Here is a 17,517-nt window from a genome sequence, read left to right on the forward strand (position 1 = left end):
CAAAAGAAAAACATGAAACATGACCCTCTGATTGGGCATCCTGGGATCTGAAGCACTTGTGTAATACCCTTAATTGCACATGATAATCCCAAAACATGTTTACTCTTGTCATCTTCCTATTATGTCACTAAGCCATTGTTTCCAGGTTCTTTGTAATCCCTCCATTTTATGGTCAGGAAGTAGCAAAAGAAGTGACCACAACTGTTGAGGTACTGTGTGTTGAGAAAAATTAATTACAGCTCAAGGACACAAATAAAAAGAACAAAATATAATTCACTGGGATTTTTTTGAATCTTTCATCATATAAGCATTGGGTTAGAACCATTTGTCTGTGCTTTGAGGTCATCAGAGGGGTGCAAATGCTGCAAAGAACCTTCTATGTCTGAGTTTCTGTGTCATGCATGAGATCCTGCATATCTTGAGGTTACTGGTTAAATACCCCATTTGGACACATTCATTTACTGCATTGGGACAATAGATTACAAAGCATAGAATGTGTCCATGTTGTAGATGTCGGTAAATAAATAGGCTGAATGATTATTTTAGCTAACCCTCGGATATCCTGTGCAAACAAACCACAGAAAGTCTAGGCTGGGTGATGTATGCTCTTTTCACTTGGTTGGAATTATGCATTTGAAACATTAAACTGAGTGAAAACTACAAGAGGGAAGGGGGCCAAGAATTTTCTAAGGCTAAAGCTTAGCAAGAACATCATTTTTTTAAGATGTTAGAGGCTATATTTACCATAGGAAGGCTTGAAGGAGTTAGCTAATGGTTAGAGCAGCAGATTGAGAGCCAGGGCAGCCAGGTGCAAACACCAGTGACGCTCCCTCTGATCCTAGGCAAGTCACTAAATCCTCTTACCTTAGGAACAAACTTAGGGCTCCTTTTACAAAGCCATGCTAGTGATTCCCATGCAGCAAATGCGATGAAGGCCATAGGAACTGAATGGGCTTTGTTGCATTTGCCACTTGGGAAGCACTAGTGCGTCTTTGTAAAAGAAGCCCTTAGATAGAGTTTGTCAGCCCTCCCAGAACAGGAAAATACCTGCTATAGCTGAACGTAATCCACTGGAACTACTGAGAAAGGTGTGAGCCAAATACAAAGGTGCACAGCGCTGCAAGAGAGATTAATGTCACTAATTTCTAGCCCCCTGCATTCTGTGATGCCTAGTCCCATTTTCTTGAAAATTAAAGGAGACTACAAGTTCCAGAATGCAGTGCCATGAGGACAGGCCTTTCCAAATCAGGTTGCTCCTAAAGAGAGGCACAGCAGTGGAGAATGCAGTACTCATGATGGGAGAGACACATGGTGACTGGGTGAGAAGCAATCAGGGGAAATGCGAGATTCCAGAGTCCTACAGCTAGTTGGGCTGCAGGATATTTCACATGAAGGAAGAAAAATGTAATATTAATTATTTTCATTTAGATTTCTCTTGTCTTTGTTATCATAAAATAAGCCTCATTTCTCAAGGAGTTTTGGAATAACTATCTCGAGCTGGCACAGGGAGAACCTTCACTTCATGGACCTGCTCTAAGCACCCAGCCTGCCAGAGACCTGCCAGGCCTTCCAGCAGCCACAGCACCTCTTCCTCTCTGCAGGAAGGGGAGAGGAGGCTCCTCGACAATGAGACCCCCCCCCCCATCTAAATTGTAATGCATATTTTGTTAAGTCCAGGAATGAAGAGTCTTTCTTTTCATTTGTGAATCCCAGAGAGAAAATAGCAGATTCCAGTTACACCAAGTCAATGAGATGCACGTTGGGCTTTGTGAGGGGTTGATTTTGGAGATGCACTGAAGATTCAGGAAACTAGGCTAGTTTTCTTCAGGTTTACACACTAGGAAAGCATGAGCCACAGCCAGCAAGACCAGAGCTTAGCAAGGCAACCTAATTAAAATCCAGGGGCCATCTTGCATATGGCAACCTAGGCACAAGCCAGCAGCTAATGACTGATGAGTCCAGAGCATAAAACCCAGTCCACAGGTCCAAATAGTTTCCTGAGGTCTTCCTTTTTGATGAAAAATGTGTGTCTGGTTTTCGTACTTTGTAAGCACAGTCGGCCCACTTTTGTAGCTGAGTTGCTTGGACTCTGTTCTGCTTCCTTTTGGAATGGCTTTAGCTGGTGCCATTGCTAAATTGGGACAGTTTGTTCTCCAGGTCTGAGATGCGCTTCTCTTGCGCCTGGACTGTGGTTCGCAGGGACTTTATCTCCTCTAAGAGCTCCTCCAGGATTGTGCGCTGTGGCAGAAGAAGAAGAAGGGAGACATGTAAGGGCAGTAAAACGAGGGCCTGGGAACATCACAAGGATAGGAGCAGAGTGAAACAGAATGAGGCATGAAAAAAGGGGACTGGCTAGAGAGAGGCAAGAGTTTAATGTTTGTATATGCAATTTAGAAAATCACCACGGATCCTATATTCCAGAGGTCCCCAAAGTCCCTCCTTGAGGGCCGAATCCAGTCAGTTTTTCAGGATTTCCCTAATGAATATGCATGAGATCTATGTGCATGCACTGCTTTCAATGCATATTCATCGGGGAAATCCTGAAAACCCGACTGGATTCGGCCCTCAAGGAGGGACTTTGGGGACCCCTGCTATATTCAATTGGCCTGCCTACAAAAAGTTCAGCATCAGTACCGGTGTTTAACGTTATGCATACATTTAAGGCTCCTTTTACTAAACGGCGGTAGAGATTTCTACCGTGAACCTGTGAGTTTAATATTCCAGCTCTCATAGGAATTCTATGAGCATTGGAGAATTTAACTCGCCAGCCTGCGGTAGAAACCTCTACTGCTATTTAGTAAAACCTAGTGTTAGTGTGGCCAGACTTTAAAGGTAGGGTTAAGAATATAAGAATTGCCGCTGCTGGGTCAGACCAGAGATCCATAATGCCCAGCAGTCCGCTCACAGCGGCCCTCTGGTCAAAGACCAGCGCCCTAACTGAGACTAGCCCTACCAGCGTATGTCTTTGTTCAGCAGGAACTTGTCTAACTTTGTCTTGAATCCCTGAAGAGTGTTTTCCCCTATGACAGACTCTGGTTACCAGACGTCCAGATTTCCCCGGACTTGTCATTCGTTTGAGGACACGTCTGGGGGTCCGGACGGCTTTTCAAAACCCGGCACTTCATGCAGGAGGGCAACCGCACATGCGCGGATACAACATGATGTCACGTGTGCACACATGTGATGTCATTGCATCATATCCGCGCATGCGCGGGTGTGCTGCCCAACAAGAACAGGCAGCGGGGACGGGATTGGGGGCCTGGGGGTGGGTCTAGCGCAGACATGGGCAACTCCAGTCCTCGAGGGCCGAAATCCAGTCTGGTTTTCAGGATTTCCCCAATGAATATGCACGAGATCTATTTGCACGCACTGCTTTCAATGCATATTCATTGGAAAAATCCTGAAAACCCGACTGGATTCTGGCCCTCGAGGACCGGAGTTGCCCACCCCTGGTCTAGGGGGGGTCCAGATTTTCCAGACAGAAAATTTGGTCACCCTATTTAAAAGACTCTGCGCATTAAATATTGCTGCTCATTTGTAGAAGTTAGGCCTGCATGTAAGTTAGATGCAGAACTCTACATATAGCAGGTCAATATTCAGCCACCAGCACTCAGTATTTTGCTGACCACCACTGGGTTTATGCCTGGAAATACAAGCCAGATCACAGCATTGAATTGCTGGGTTTGCGGAGCTGACTAAAGCATAGCTGATTAACCCCTCTCTCCCCCTTTTACAAAATCGCAGAAGCAGTTTTTAGTGCAGGCCAGCGCGCTGAATGCCTTGCATTGCTCCTGATGCTCATAGGAACTCTACGAGTATTGGGAGCAGTGCAGAGCATTCAGCACACCGGTCTGCACTAAAAACCACTTTCACAGTTTTGTAAAAGAGGGGTAAGTGCACTTACCACATAAACCACCCACCCCCTTTTTACTAAGCTGCAGTAGAGGTTTTTACCATGTTCCGGAGCACTAAATGCTCCAATGCTGCACCCAACGCTCATAGAATTCCTAAGAGCATCGGAGCATTTAGCGCTCCGAGCCATGGTAGAAACCTCTACTGCGACTTAGTAAAAGAGGGCCAAAGATAGGACTGACTTTTATGCAATTGCCCTGGCTGGTTAAGTGCTGACTCCATTTCCAGATGGCTCCCCAAAACAGCTGCTTTTGCGTTAGGCACTAACCAGACATTTCTAGCGGTGCTAACCAGTTAAGTACAGCTGAAAATGTCCAGTTAGCTCTGAACAAGCGATTTAACCGGCCATTCCTGGACAGTTAAATTGATTTGAATATTAACCTGATCATTTTGATGCCAGCCCCTGGCCTGCCCTTAACCCCATCTCCCAGTATATGCATAAGGTTTGTAATTTTGTCCATGCATAAAATTATACATATAACCAAGGCAAATAATAAACAAATTTAAAAAGAGAGACAGTACATATCAGCATTGATCACAATTTTTTTTTTTTTTAAATACTGTTTCCATGGGTTCACATTTGGAAATCATTCCATAATTTTAGAAATCCAGATTTTAAAGATATTTTTTGCGTCCTCTTACCCCCCTCTACTAACACGTAGGGCAGGTTTTAGCGTCAGAGCAGTTACCACCACTGGCGCTGAAACCCGTGCTACGCGTTATTAAAGGAGGGGGTCAATTTGGAAACATAGAGGGGCATAATCGAAAGGGACATCTAAGTCCATTTACGTCCATTTCGCAAGTCGTCCAAAGTCAAAAAGAGCCTAAGTCCCATTTTCGAAAGAGACGTCCAACATCTTTTGACTTTCAAAAATTGTCCAATTATACGTCCTGAAGATCTGATCGTCCAAGCCGCTAAAATGTCGATCTTTAAAGCACATTTTCGTCCAACTGTCCATCCAAGTCCAAAATGTCTAGAACAAGCCCTGTTGGACATGGGAGGGGCCTGCAAAGTGATGGACAGAACACCCAGACAGGACACCTAAATAGTGGGGTACCTTACAGGGCACTGCTGTGAACTTCACAAACAGGGTGCCATGGCTTCTCCTCACTACAGCTCCCTTATAGGTGACAGTGAGCCCCCCAAACCACCTCCAGAATCCCCTAGACCCACTTATCTACCACCCCAATAGCCCTTATGGCTGCAGGAGCCACTTATATGCCAGTAAAAAAAGGGTTTTGGGGGTGTACAGGGCAGTGCACATGTTTAAGTATCAATGCAGTGATTACAGAGGCTTATGGGTATGGGTCCTCCTCTCTATGGGTCCCTAACCCACCCCCAAGGCGACTTAAGCTGCCTCTGTGCTGGATGACTAGGCTTTCCTATGCCAGGCGGCCAGGTGATGATAGTCTGGAGGCTGAATTTTAAAGTTGTGATAAAAATTTTTATGGGGGGGGGGGGGTCGGTGACCACTGGGGTAGTGTGTGGGGGTCTATTTTATGTGTTTTCAGTGCATATCTGGTGAGTTTAGGTGGGTTTTTGTGACTTAGACCATGTTTCAAATGGTCTAAGTCACAACGTCCAAGTTCCATCGATTGTGGGCTGTATCACTTTTGGTTATACATGCTGAACAACTAAGTCTAAGCCAGCCCACGTCCCGCCCTCGACACGCCTCCCGAAACGCCCCCTTTAGCTTTGGACGTTGAGCGGCACTACGAGGGCCTAAGTCATTTAGAAATACGTTCAAACCCCGGTTTGATTATCGGCGCTTGGACGTTTTTGAGAAATGTTCATCCAAGTGCCGACTTAGGCCAGTTTTTGGACGTTTTTCTCTTTCGATTATGAGCCCCATAAGGTCTTCCCAAGTAGAACTAATGGAAGCTGTGCTCAGAGGTATTCATTTCAAGGGAAAATAACCTGAGTGAGCCCTCACTGTACTCAAGCCCGCAGACAACAACTCACCGATAAGCTTGTGTCGCAGGTGGATAAGCTCCGCCGAGGGCCTTGTTGCGGTCTCTTGTCCAGTATGTTTTTCTTGGTGACCTTGAGTTCCCTGTTCTTCTGAGGAACGTATCCATCTCTCAGGGAGATAAGCAGAGGACCAGCATCTTTTCCTGATGCCCATTCCTCCGCTTCCAACGCTGGCTCTGGGCCTGCCGTATCTGGGTAGAGGTCATCTTGGAAAAGATCTGACTACAAAAATGAGGCAGAGATTGGGAAATTGCAGTGCTGCAGAAACTCCAGATCCCCCCCCCAACCTGAGGGAATGTGTGTGGGTCTTTACTTTGTCTCTGCAGTGGTTATCTGTTCACTTTGGATCCCTTTTTAGCACTTATACCTGTTTTTACATCGTCTAACTTACAACATTTAAGTTTCATCCAGGATGTCGTTAAAACATTCGATTATCCCTGCAGGACAACTAAATCTAGGTCGGTCCCCATCCCACCCACATACTACCCTAACCACTCCTCCAGACACTCTCCTTTCGGCTCTGGGGGCAGAGGCCTAAAAAGTCCCGCGAAACATCCAGAAAATCGGTTTGATTATCGGCACTTGGATGACCTGTCTTTTAGTCGTCCAAGTGCTGACCTGGGTGCGTTTTTAGAGGTGTTTAAATTTTGCTTATGAGCCCCATCATGCCCGCCCATGTTAACTCTGGGCCTGCCCAAAATGTCAGGTCTAGCTGCACCACTGACATTCATTGTAGGTATCCTGAAAACCTAACTGGCTGGGTATGTCCTGAAGATTGGGTTGACACCCCCCCCCCTGTTGTAGACACATCTCATAATGTGTCTTCTAGATATCTAAAATGTATATATAGTATACTACCTTGCGTGATTTTATTTTTTAAAAGCAGTAAAAAAAAAAAAAAATCCTAACAAATAAATAATGATTTTCTTACATGAAAACAAGAAATACTCTTTATACACAACTGTGTTGAAGGAGGTAAGAAAATAAAATTCTTTACATAAAAAAGAATACTATTACCTTTCGTGGTACTGTCATTACAATGGGCTCACATTTCCTTTCATGTAATTTGTAAAATCTGTGGGAAACCCAGAGAGCAATTGAAACCAAAACTGAATTACTACACGTCCCATGCAAACCTGTAAGTCATGCCTCTAAGCTGATGCATGCAAGAGGTTGCTGTAAGGTGCCTGTCTACATTTCCTTGTCATCGCTGAGACCCACATGGTGTGAGCGATTTTTCTGTATCGGATGATGCTCAGCACAATAGCATGCAAATTATATGCACGCTATTCATGTGGAGCAGCCCCAGTAAAAAGAGGCAGGAAAATGTGCCTGGCGCCTGCTCAGATAAGTGCATTGCTAGGACAGCTCCTCCCCTCCCCATCCCTATCAGCTCCATCCTGCCGCAGCTACTGCTCTCCCTCCTGCAAGCTCACCTTTATCGTGGCTTTGGTGCCATCATCAAAAGAGCTGGCATAGGGTTACCAGTCATACGGATTTCCCCAGACATGTCCTCCTTTTCGGGGGTCCGGATGGCTTTTCCAAAACCCAGCAATTTGAGTTTTAAAATGCTTTCAGCTGGCAATGATATTTGCACATGCGCGAACGCAATGCGGTGACATCACGCACACGCGTGTGATGTCATTACATCATACCAGCGCATGCGCAGATGCCTTCCCGACAAGCGAACAGGTTGAGGAGGGCAGGGCTGGGACGGAACAGGGCGTGACTCGGGCACAACAGGGCAGGGTCAGGCAGAACTGAGTGGACCTGGGGGTGCGGCTTTGGGTCCGGATTTTCATTACAGAAAATCTGGTAACCCTAAGCTAGCAGGGAGAGCAGGGGCTGCTGGCTCAGCTACAAAGGACTTTTTTTCACTGAGTACCGCTCACACAACACATGCACAACAGCTACCAGCAGGTCCAGACCTGCTGGAAAATTTTTACCCCTAAAAGGGGTTCCCTTTTGTGAATCACGAGAGCTCATTTAAATACTAATGACTTCCTTGTGATGCGTTTGCATAGGGTTCTCCATGGCTGCAACGAGGATCAGTAGCAGCCACGGAGAACCCTTTTGAACTTTGAGAGGAGCGTTTCTGCGCCAGCAAGACTGCTTTAACGAGTCTTACTGGCAGAGAAATCTTTTGCGCATCAGGGCCTGAGTTTTTTTTGTCAGACACATGATGTATTCTCAAATCACACGATTCAATCTTGACTTGGACTTTTCATAGGCTAACTCCACATATAAGCTAAGGAAGGCAGAGCAAGAGGGAGGTGGGTAGGGTGGGAGGGTCCCTTTTGGCACTGTGCAGGTAGGACATCACCTAGACCAGGGGTGTCAAAGTCCCTCCTCGAGGGCTGTAATCCAGTCAGGTTTCAGGATTTCAGAATATGCATGAGATCTATTTGCATGCACTGCTTTCATTGTATGCTAATAGATCTCATGCATATTCATTGGGGAAATCCTGAAAACTCAACTGGATTGCGGCCCTCTAGGAGGGACTTTGACACCCCTAACCTAGACACTGAACATAAGACTGTACCTGCAGAGCCAGGACAGCAACCTAGGGCAGGGGTAGACAATTCCAGTCCTCAAGAGCTGGAGCCAGGACAGGTTTTCAGGATATCCACAATAAATATTCATGAGATAGATTTGCATCTCAAGGAGGCAGTGCATGCAAATCCATCTTGTACATATTTATTGTGGTTATCCTGAAAACCTGACCTGGCTCTCGAGGACCGGAATTGCCTACCCCTGACCTAGGGCATACTGCAAGGAGGTCTGCATCTGCAACTCTTCTTTTGTAACCTCCCTGAGTACTTTTCTTTTCAGATTGTAGGAGCATGACAAATCCTTCATTTTTTTTTTTTTTAGTCTTTAATTTATAACATTTTATTGAAGGAATATATAAGTATACAAAATTGTTATGAGTTTAATTTGTATTATACAAATATACAAAAATATAATTCAAATTAAACTCATAACAATTATATTCAATAAAAATATTTGTCAAACATAGTTCTATTGTTCCTCCAAAATATATTTCCATATTATCTACAATAAACCTTAATACATTTTCAAGTTCAAACCCCCTTTTTCAATTCCTCAATTCCCTCCTCCTCCCATTCCTACCCCTTTTAATTATATGTAAATCTTTAATTAAAGAAATAAAATAACCCAAAACTAAATCCCCCAAACCAAATGAAAGTTGACAAAAATAAAGAATAATAAAAATAAAGACCTGGAATTTTAGATAAATATTCATAGCTTCAATAAGAATAAACTTCTTGCCTTAGTTGAAAGATTCTGAATATACGGATCCCAAATTTCCATAAACATACGAATTTTCCTAGCCGAATGCCTAACTTCCCAAGTCTCAAATAACAATAGGCGATGAAATTGGTTCCTCCAATGCCAGAAACTAGGTGCTTCTTTCGATAACCAAAATTGCATAATACATTTATGTCCAATCATACATGCCTTTTGAAACAAGAGATTCTTCTTTTTATCAAAAATCCCACAAGCCGCAGCTTTACCAAAAATTACTCCTCTTGATGAATCTACAACAGAACTACCCCATAATGAGCCCAATAATAGCAGGATGGCAGACCAGAATGACCTAATTAAAGGGCATGACCAAAAAGCATGAGTTAAAGTACCAAGGATCCTTATCACACTTAATACAACAAATTGGGGAATTAACCAAACCTGCATGAAAAGCTTGAATTTTGGAAAAATAAGCTCTATGTAAAACTCTAAATGAACATTCCCTCCATACAAAACCTATAATAATTTTTGGTATTCTATTAATAGCTTGTGTAAAATCCAAAAGTGAAATCTGACTTCCCAATTCCTCACTCCAACTCTCTAAAATTTCCCATATGTACGATCCCACCATCATTTATGTAATAAGGAAACAGAAATAGGTATATCTTCACATTGATTAAAAAAATAAATAATTTTGTCATGTACTCCAATTGAAAAATCCATTCTCTGTAATTTGTTTACATAATTTACCAATTGCATATATGCAAATAAAGACCCAGGACCCCCTCCTACAGTAGAAGAAAGATCAGAAAAACTCCTCATCTTACCCTTCTCATCCAAAACCAGGTTAATACAGTGTTTGTGATACTTTCCATTGACCCAGCAAAGCAGTCTACAGCTCGACATAAAACTTACAATTACAATGGTAAAATGATCACATATAAATACAATCAATGAGGTACACTTGGAAATGAATTAGATCTATTAGGCCATTTTTGCATAAGCATCCTTGGTAAAATTGATTCATGTGTTAGCTATCAGGTATATCGATAACGGCAATGATTTATATCATGAGTTATGTTTTTCATCTCTGAGGCGACTGCAGTATGTTCACAACGCGGCGATAAAGTTGATTCATTCCACATAAAGATTTGATCATGTTACACCATTGTTTGAAAAAAAAAAAAAAAAATCACCGGTTACCAGTGGCTTATAGACTCAGGTTTAAAATTCTAGTTTGGGTTATAGGCGTCATTCCGCCACAGGGGCCATGGTTTCCCCAAAAATTTTCAGTCACTGATTGTTGCCCGCCCTCCCTCCCGTCGTTATGATTTTAAATGTTTGGGCAGCCACCACACAGTGTCAAACAGCAGGCCTGCCACAGAACCCTTCATTCTACTTCCAGAGGCTGGCCTGCTCATGGACCCTGTGTGGCGGCTGCGCGAAGATTTAAAATTATAGTGTTGAGGGACTCGGGAGCTGCTAAGAGCCCAAACAAAGCAGCTCTCCGCTGCCTATGGTTTGGGTAAACGGTTCTGTAACTGGCACACTCATATCCTTATGGTGCTTTGCTTCCTTATATACCTACACCAGTGGTCCTTTGATTAATTTTTGAGCTGGGGCCATTTTGGATTCTAATGAGCTAAAGGAGAGCCACAGCATTTCTGACTAGTGTGTATCAATGCTCTATACAAGGGAAATTCAAATTATCTATTGGCGATATCCAAACAATTCTTATCACTGATCACCATAAATTAGAAAGTAATAATAATAAAAATTATATGTTCACAACAGGCTTCGAAAAATGCTTTTTAAGTGAACGCTCAGACCCACAACCCAAACACTAGTGATATTTCATAGAGCCAGTTGTATTAGAGACCATCATAGCATGTTCACCGTCTCTGCCACCTGCTAATATAGAACCACGTTCTATCCAGTTACACCTGAAAACACTGCGTTAGTTAGGAAACCTACTTATCTGTCGTGCATGGTGGCGAAGATACAACTCTACAATTGCTCCAGGGGTCGGAGAGAATATGGCAGCAGTTTAGAACATTAAGAATGTACTTGGAGCAGTTGTAGAGTTGTATCGTCGCCACCATGTATGACAGATAAGTAACAGTTTCCTAACTAACGCAGTGTTTTCAGTGATAGAGTAGTGTGTATCTATGACATCCATCCCAACCAACCCACCTTCAAACTTCATTGGGGACTGGTTGGGGGGGGGGAGTAATCCTCAGGGTTGTGAGCATTTCCAGACACATTCACTTTTGTCTATTGAGAACTGCCTGTCCAAGGATGCAGCACTTCCCCCATCCAATTTCCCCTTTCTGTCTTGAGCCTGGGCAGGGAGGCAGAGCAGCAGAAAAATAAAAAGTCAAAGGGGGCCACCTCAGAGGTCTCTAGGGGCCACCATTGGCCCCTAGCCCTTGCGTTGAAGAACACTGTCCTAACTGATGATAATCTTGTAATGTCTGCTTTAAATTGTGCATGTTGGGAGACAGTTATTCTGTGGCATGAAGGTTTGGCTCCTTCTCTAGTTAGGCTTAAACCAATCTTAAAGCTTGTTTTGTACAGGCCTTTAGACTTTGAACAGGCTGTCTGTCTTATTTTCTGGACAGGTAAGACTATAATTTAGTTTCTTTTTCTTTATTTAAGATGGACTGCATTTTTTGGTGTGTTTTTTTTTTTTTTTTAGATTTTATGTTTTCTACTTTGATGTTATTGAATATTGTGAACTGCAGTTTGTGGGTGTTCCCCAACTCAATGTTTGGCATTTTGCCCCTATTTCTCGGAATAATCTCAGCTTTAATTTTCAAAGAGGTACAGTAAAGCTGCTGAAGGACAGGGCCAGAGTAATTAACAATTGAATACTGGGGATTGGGGGGGGGGGGGGTAGCAAGAAGAGGAAGACTTGCATGGGCTGAGATGGGGTGCAGAGTAGGCAAGAATGAGATTGTACATTAGGCAGAATGGAATAGGGATAGAGACCTACATAGGGTGGGGGGAGAGGAAACAGGAAAAGAAAGACCTTGAGCATGGAAAGGCAACCACCATGGAAAGAGAAGGGGAGGGAGAAAAAGAGTGAGACCAATAAAGAAGAGAACATTGAGACCTGGATGGGATGGAATGGAATAGGAAGTGTGAGACCTACATGAGGTTGCGGGGGAGGGGACAGAGAGAATAGTTTGCATGAGGTGCAGGAAGGAAGAATATTTGGATGGTGGTAAGGGGAAAAAGGTGTATCTGATATAGGGTGAGATGAGAGCATGAAGAGAGAACCAAGGATATCAGAACATAAGAACAGCCATACTGGGTCAGACCAATGGTCGATCTAGCCCAGTCTCCTGTTTCCAACAGTGGCCAATCCAGGTTGTAGGGGTATGGAGACAGGGAAGAGTACAAGTGATAAAGTCAGCTTAAGCTGCTGTGAGAATGAGAGAAGTAAATAATTGAGGGCTGAGAAAGGGTGGGAAATGGAATGAGAACTAAAGAAGCGATGTCAAAAGGGGATATGGGAGACTGAGGGAAGAATGGATGGGGAATGGAAAGACCTTGGACAGAGGAGGTGAGAGAAGAAAACAAAAGATATGATAGATCAAAGCCAGAGATATGTATGAGAAGAAATGAAGCAAACAGGAAAGAGAATAAACACAACACGGAAATGAGAATTGGTTGAATCAAGTAGTTGTAGCGGGCTGGGGGTTTATTTATGCATAGAAGACCCTTGGGACTGTTTCTTGTAGTGATTTGTACAGCTGTTTTAAAGGTGATGGGAATGTGTTGTAGGAGTCAATGTGATGTGTTGAATTGTTACTCTAGCTTACCTCCTACATATTACTGCTAATGTGGTTCCACTGCTCAAATAAACTGTATTTGTTAGGGAGGAAGAAATGAGAAAGTGTTAAGTTGACCCGTCCCTACCTTCACCCAGCCTCATGCCAGTTAGTTAGAGAAAGCTCTGGGCACCCCTACAGAATGTCACCAACTATTTTCATAAGCCTCTGTCAGCTTCCCAAGGTTCCTCACCATTACATTGTAATTTGGAAGGGGTGGGGGTAACATGGGCCTGCAAGTTAATATTCAAAGGGAAACTTTCTTCAGTTATTCTCTAGCAATTGGATCCAATAGGGGATGATGGGTGCTCTAGAGCAGTGTTTTTCAACCTTTTTACACCTATGGACCGGCAGAAATAAAATAATTTATTCTGTGGACCGGCGGTTGAAGAACACTGGGCTAAGTCATGGGCCAGACCCCGCCCATCTCTACCCAATCTCCACCCCAGACCCCGCCCCCATAATAGTACTAATTGCATCTTGCACATCCCGTGCCTCATCTGGAAGCCTTCCCTCTGATGTTGCAACATCAGAGAGAAGGCTTCCGGTTCAGGCGCGATGCCCGTGGCTTTGTGCACTGAATCAGTTAGGAAGAGGGAGTTGGCTCAAAGATAACGCTGCATCGATCGCACCGTGGACCGGCGGTTGAAGAACACTGTTTTGGGCCTGATGCATGTGCTGGCCCTGTGGACCGGCAGGAAATTTCTGTGGACCAGCACTGGTCCATGGACCGATGGTTGAAGAATACTGCTCTAGAGTAGATACAAGTTCAGGATTTTCAAACTGAAACCCCTGTGTACACTTTCACTCTCCCAACCTAATCCCAGCTTTTTTTACTTACTCTCAGGGTAGGAAGAATTATAAACATGCTTTTTACACAGATAAGCTTAAAGGGGACAATTTTCAGAACTTTATTGGTAGGTGAACTGGTATTTATCTCTAGGTACCTGCTCTGAAATTAGAATGACCAATGTGCCAAACAGGTGGCACCCCTTCAAATGCCAACACACTACATCAGCTGTTTTCACACCAGTACTTCTTCCCCCTAATTCCAGCATCCCACTCTCTCCCAGCTGTGATGACTTAAGTAAAATTGGGGAAGGGGGAGGGGCATTACTTGCAGACCTTGCAATCTCACACTTGCTGACATCCAGCCCTCGCTTTGGCATAAATCCCATTCCCCGCTGAGGCTCCTTACTGCTGTATGTATTCAGGTAATGCACATATGGAGGCTCATCTGTGATCTCAAAGTATCGGACGCTGCTGTCACCCTGAGGATGAAAGAGGAAGAAAAGCCTTAGCACTTTTCCTGAAGCAGACCTTCATGGAATATGTGGCAATCATATATCTCCACCCACATATCAAACTGGTAGGTAACCAGATAATTTTAAGCCAGATAACTTCTTTGAGTTTTCCAGCCAAGATTGTGAAGTCACTTCCCCTAAACTAGTGTATCACAAACTGTGTGCCGTGGTGAAATCTCCGGTGTGCTGTGGAGATGCCGGCGAGGAGAGGCACCGGAAGACTGCCTACAGGACATGCCTCTGGCGCCTCTCCTCCTCACTGGCACATCTCCTTTTCCAGCCCCGCCCCCCCCTACACACACTGGTGGCTCAGGACCCCGTCTAGAGGGCCTCCATGCGTACATCAATGTGATGACATTACATGTGTGTATGACATCATCGTGTCAATGTCCACATTATTTCCAGATGTCCTCAAGCCGTGGCCCCGAGTTTAGAGTGCCACGGATCCAAGGAGTTTGTGAGACACTGACCTAAACCTTCAAACCCAACAATGTGTGCAGTTACAGCCTAATTCAATTTAATTGAATAATGAGCCAATTAATGCTGATAACTGGGATTTTAACAAGCAATTGGAATTAAAATGTGCATGCATTTTTTTTATACATGGCTCCAAAAATGGAGCACAGCCATGGATGGATCAGGGGCATTCATACAATTTCCTTATGCAGTTTCAGAATAAGGCAGCAGGGGGTAGGGGGTGGGGTATTTGTGCCTAATTTAGGTAAGGATTTGTACCATATTTTAGTTGGTGTAAATGGCTATGCCTAAAGTTAGGTGTGGTTCTTGATGCCAAGCACTATTCTATAAACAGTGCCCAAAATTGAGGCAGTGTCTCCTACTTTGGCTGGCAGAGGCCCCTCAGCTCTGCCAGCAGAAATCCTACCCTGTGCAAAGCTAAGGAGGCCTGTCAGTTAACGACATTTTTTCCTGGGCTGCTAACGCACTGGCCACTTCCCCTGCACATGCTCAGTTTCACGAAAATGAGCATGTGTGTGGGAGTTGCCAGTATGTCAGCAGCCCAGGAAAAGCATTGCTGCCAGAGGGATAAGGGCTTCTGCTGGCGGGGGCTTGGGGGACTCCTGCCAGCTTAGGTATGTGGGGTCATAAGGGCGAGGTAAAATTTTATCCCCCCACACATACACTTTGGCTCTGGTTCCCCCAAAATCCAAGGCCTGGCTATATGTCTACTTGGTACTCTCTGATAGCTTGGATTTCAGAACTTTGTCCTATCTTGGGTCTTTAGTCACCTCTCCCTTCATATGTATTTTCTGGTGGATCTCTCCCCCTGCCTCTCAGTATCCTGTTATCAAAAGTACAACTCAGGACTTTTATCAGGGTTGTCCTTTCTCTGGGCTTGCTTCCTTGGTACTCTGATCGTCTCTCATGCCATCCAGGTCTATCCTTGTGCATATATTATAGAAGAACATAACTTATGGCCAGATACAATGGTGCAGTGGTTAAAGCTACAGCCTCAGCATGGAATGTTGCTACTCTTTGGGTTTTTGCCAGGTACTAGTGACTTGGATTGACCACCGTGAGGATGGGCTACTGGGCTAGATGAACCATTGGTCTGACCCAGTAAGGCTATTCTTATGTTCTCATAACCCTGAAGATGTGGGTTCAAACCCACACTGCTCCTTGTGACCCTGGGCAAGTCACTTAGTCCCCCCATTGCCCCAGGTACATTAGATAGGAGCTCCCCTGGAAGAATGGCATAGAAAATTGAATAAATAAAATTAAGCCTTAGATTCCACCATGCTGCTTGTGCTAGATTAGATTATGAGCTGAAATAATTGATCATCTCTATAACCACTCTGCTTTTCACATTGAAGCTATTTCCATAGCACAACCTTTCTCTAAAGGGATCCACAAACTGAAATTAAAGAAGTTTGTTCTTATGCTAAAATCCACTTTTAAATCCTAAATCTGAGTTCTCCCTGTCCGCAGGCTTATTGGTTTTAACCAGGTTTAATCGGGTAAAAACACTGCTCGAAGCCTCATGCTTATCCGTATTTCCTGTTTAGAAAGTCAGCTCCTCAGAGTTGGAATGGTCTCTCAGGTGCATCTGTACAGTGCTGCATATATCTTACAGCACTATGAAAACGATAACATAAGAATATAAGAATTGCCACTGCTGAGTCAGACCAGTGGTCCATCCTGCCCAGCAGTCCGCTCATGCGGCGGCCCCCAGGTCAAAGACCAATGCTCTAAATGAGTCCATCCCAGTTTAGCAGGAACTTGTCCAGCTTAGTCTTGAAACCCTGGAGGGTGTTTTCCCCAACAACAGCCTCCAGAAGAGCGTTCCAGCTCTCCACCACTCTCTGGGTGAAGAAGAACTTCCTTACGTTTGTACGGAATCTATCCTCTTTCAACTTTAGAGAGTGCCCTCTTGTTCTCCCTACCTTGGAGAGTGTGAACAGTCTGTCTTTATCTACTAAGTCTATTCCCTTCAGTATTTTGAATGTTTCAATCATGTCTCCTCTCAGTCTCCTCTTTTCAAGGGAGAAAAGGCCCAGTTTTTCCAATCTCTCACTGTACGGTAACTCCTCCAGTCCCTTAACCATGAAGTGGTAGAGTAGGATATTCTTTCTGGGCTGAGTGTGGGGATGCTAGAGGGAGTCTCCAAGCTTTACCTTGCCACACAGATAGACTATGTTGGAATCTGCATCATAGAAGGGGAGTAGAACCCCATTACTGGTGTCCATCTCCTGCAGGACTATGGGTTCATCAAAACTTTTCTGCATTTGAAAAATTAAAGAGAAAGAGAGAAGAAAAAAATATGACTGACCAAGAGTGCACAGAGGGTTCATGCGAGACTTTGTTTAACACACATACACATGCAAAGCTCATGTTGGTAGTGTATGGATTAAAACACATACAGCATCACGCCATCAGGGTCTTCAGGGATCATCCTCTTCCCTTCCCTTTCTACTTTACAGCTAGCCACAGAAGTTATTTTGACTCAGACTAGGACACTGGGTCCCTCCCTTTTCAGGACATCACCTCTCTCATTTCTACAAAGTGGCAAAGAACCATTCCATTCTCTAATCTGTTTGCAAATTCTGTAAACAGGCAAGCAAGTGGTTCAGAAGAAGTCAAGCAGCAAGCCGTGATGTAAGAGCTGTGATTTCTCATACTATATCCCCACCTCTGCATATGTACCGTCACTCCAGGTGCTGCCACATTGAGGAGGGCTTTCTTTACTCTGATATAGCTGGTTTCCCAG

The 17,517-nt window shown here is 44.2% G+C and overlaps 1 protein-coding gene across 5 annotated transcripts in view; it reads right to left on the reverse strand.

Moving 5' to 3' along the window:
* Positions 1 to 255: 255 nt before the first annotated feature.
* The window catches only part of CORO6 (coronin 6), a 98,138-nt gene continuing 80,876 nt past the window's right edge, over positions 256 to 17,517 (reverse strand). For all 5 annotated transcript variants that reach the window (XM_033922524.1, XM_033922526.1, XM_033922525.1 and 2 more), the window contains 5 exons: positions 16,925 to 17,029; positions 14,113 to 14,258; positions 6,902 to 6,959; positions 5,876 to 6,106; positions 256 to 2,238 (listed from right to left, as the gene is read on the reverse strand). In XM_033922524.1, coding sequence (XP_033778415.1) covers positions 2,116 to 2,238; positions 5,876 to 6,106; positions 6,902 to 6,959; positions 14,113 to 14,258; positions 16,925 to 17,029 — 663 coding nt within the window. In that variant the 3' untranslated portion in view covers positions 256 to 2,115. The remainder of the gene's footprint in view (positions 2,239 to 5,875; positions 6,107 to 6,901; positions 6,960 to 14,112; positions 14,259 to 16,924; positions 17,030 to 17,517) is intronic.

This window comes from Geotrypetes seraphini, chromosome 15 (genome assembly GCF_902459505.1).
Source record: "Geotrypetes seraphini chromosome 15, aGeoSer1.1, whole genome shotgun sequence".
NCBI classification, from domain to species: domain Eukaryota; kingdom Metazoa; phylum Chordata; class Amphibia; order Gymnophiona; family Dermophiidae; genus Geotrypetes; species Geotrypetes seraphini.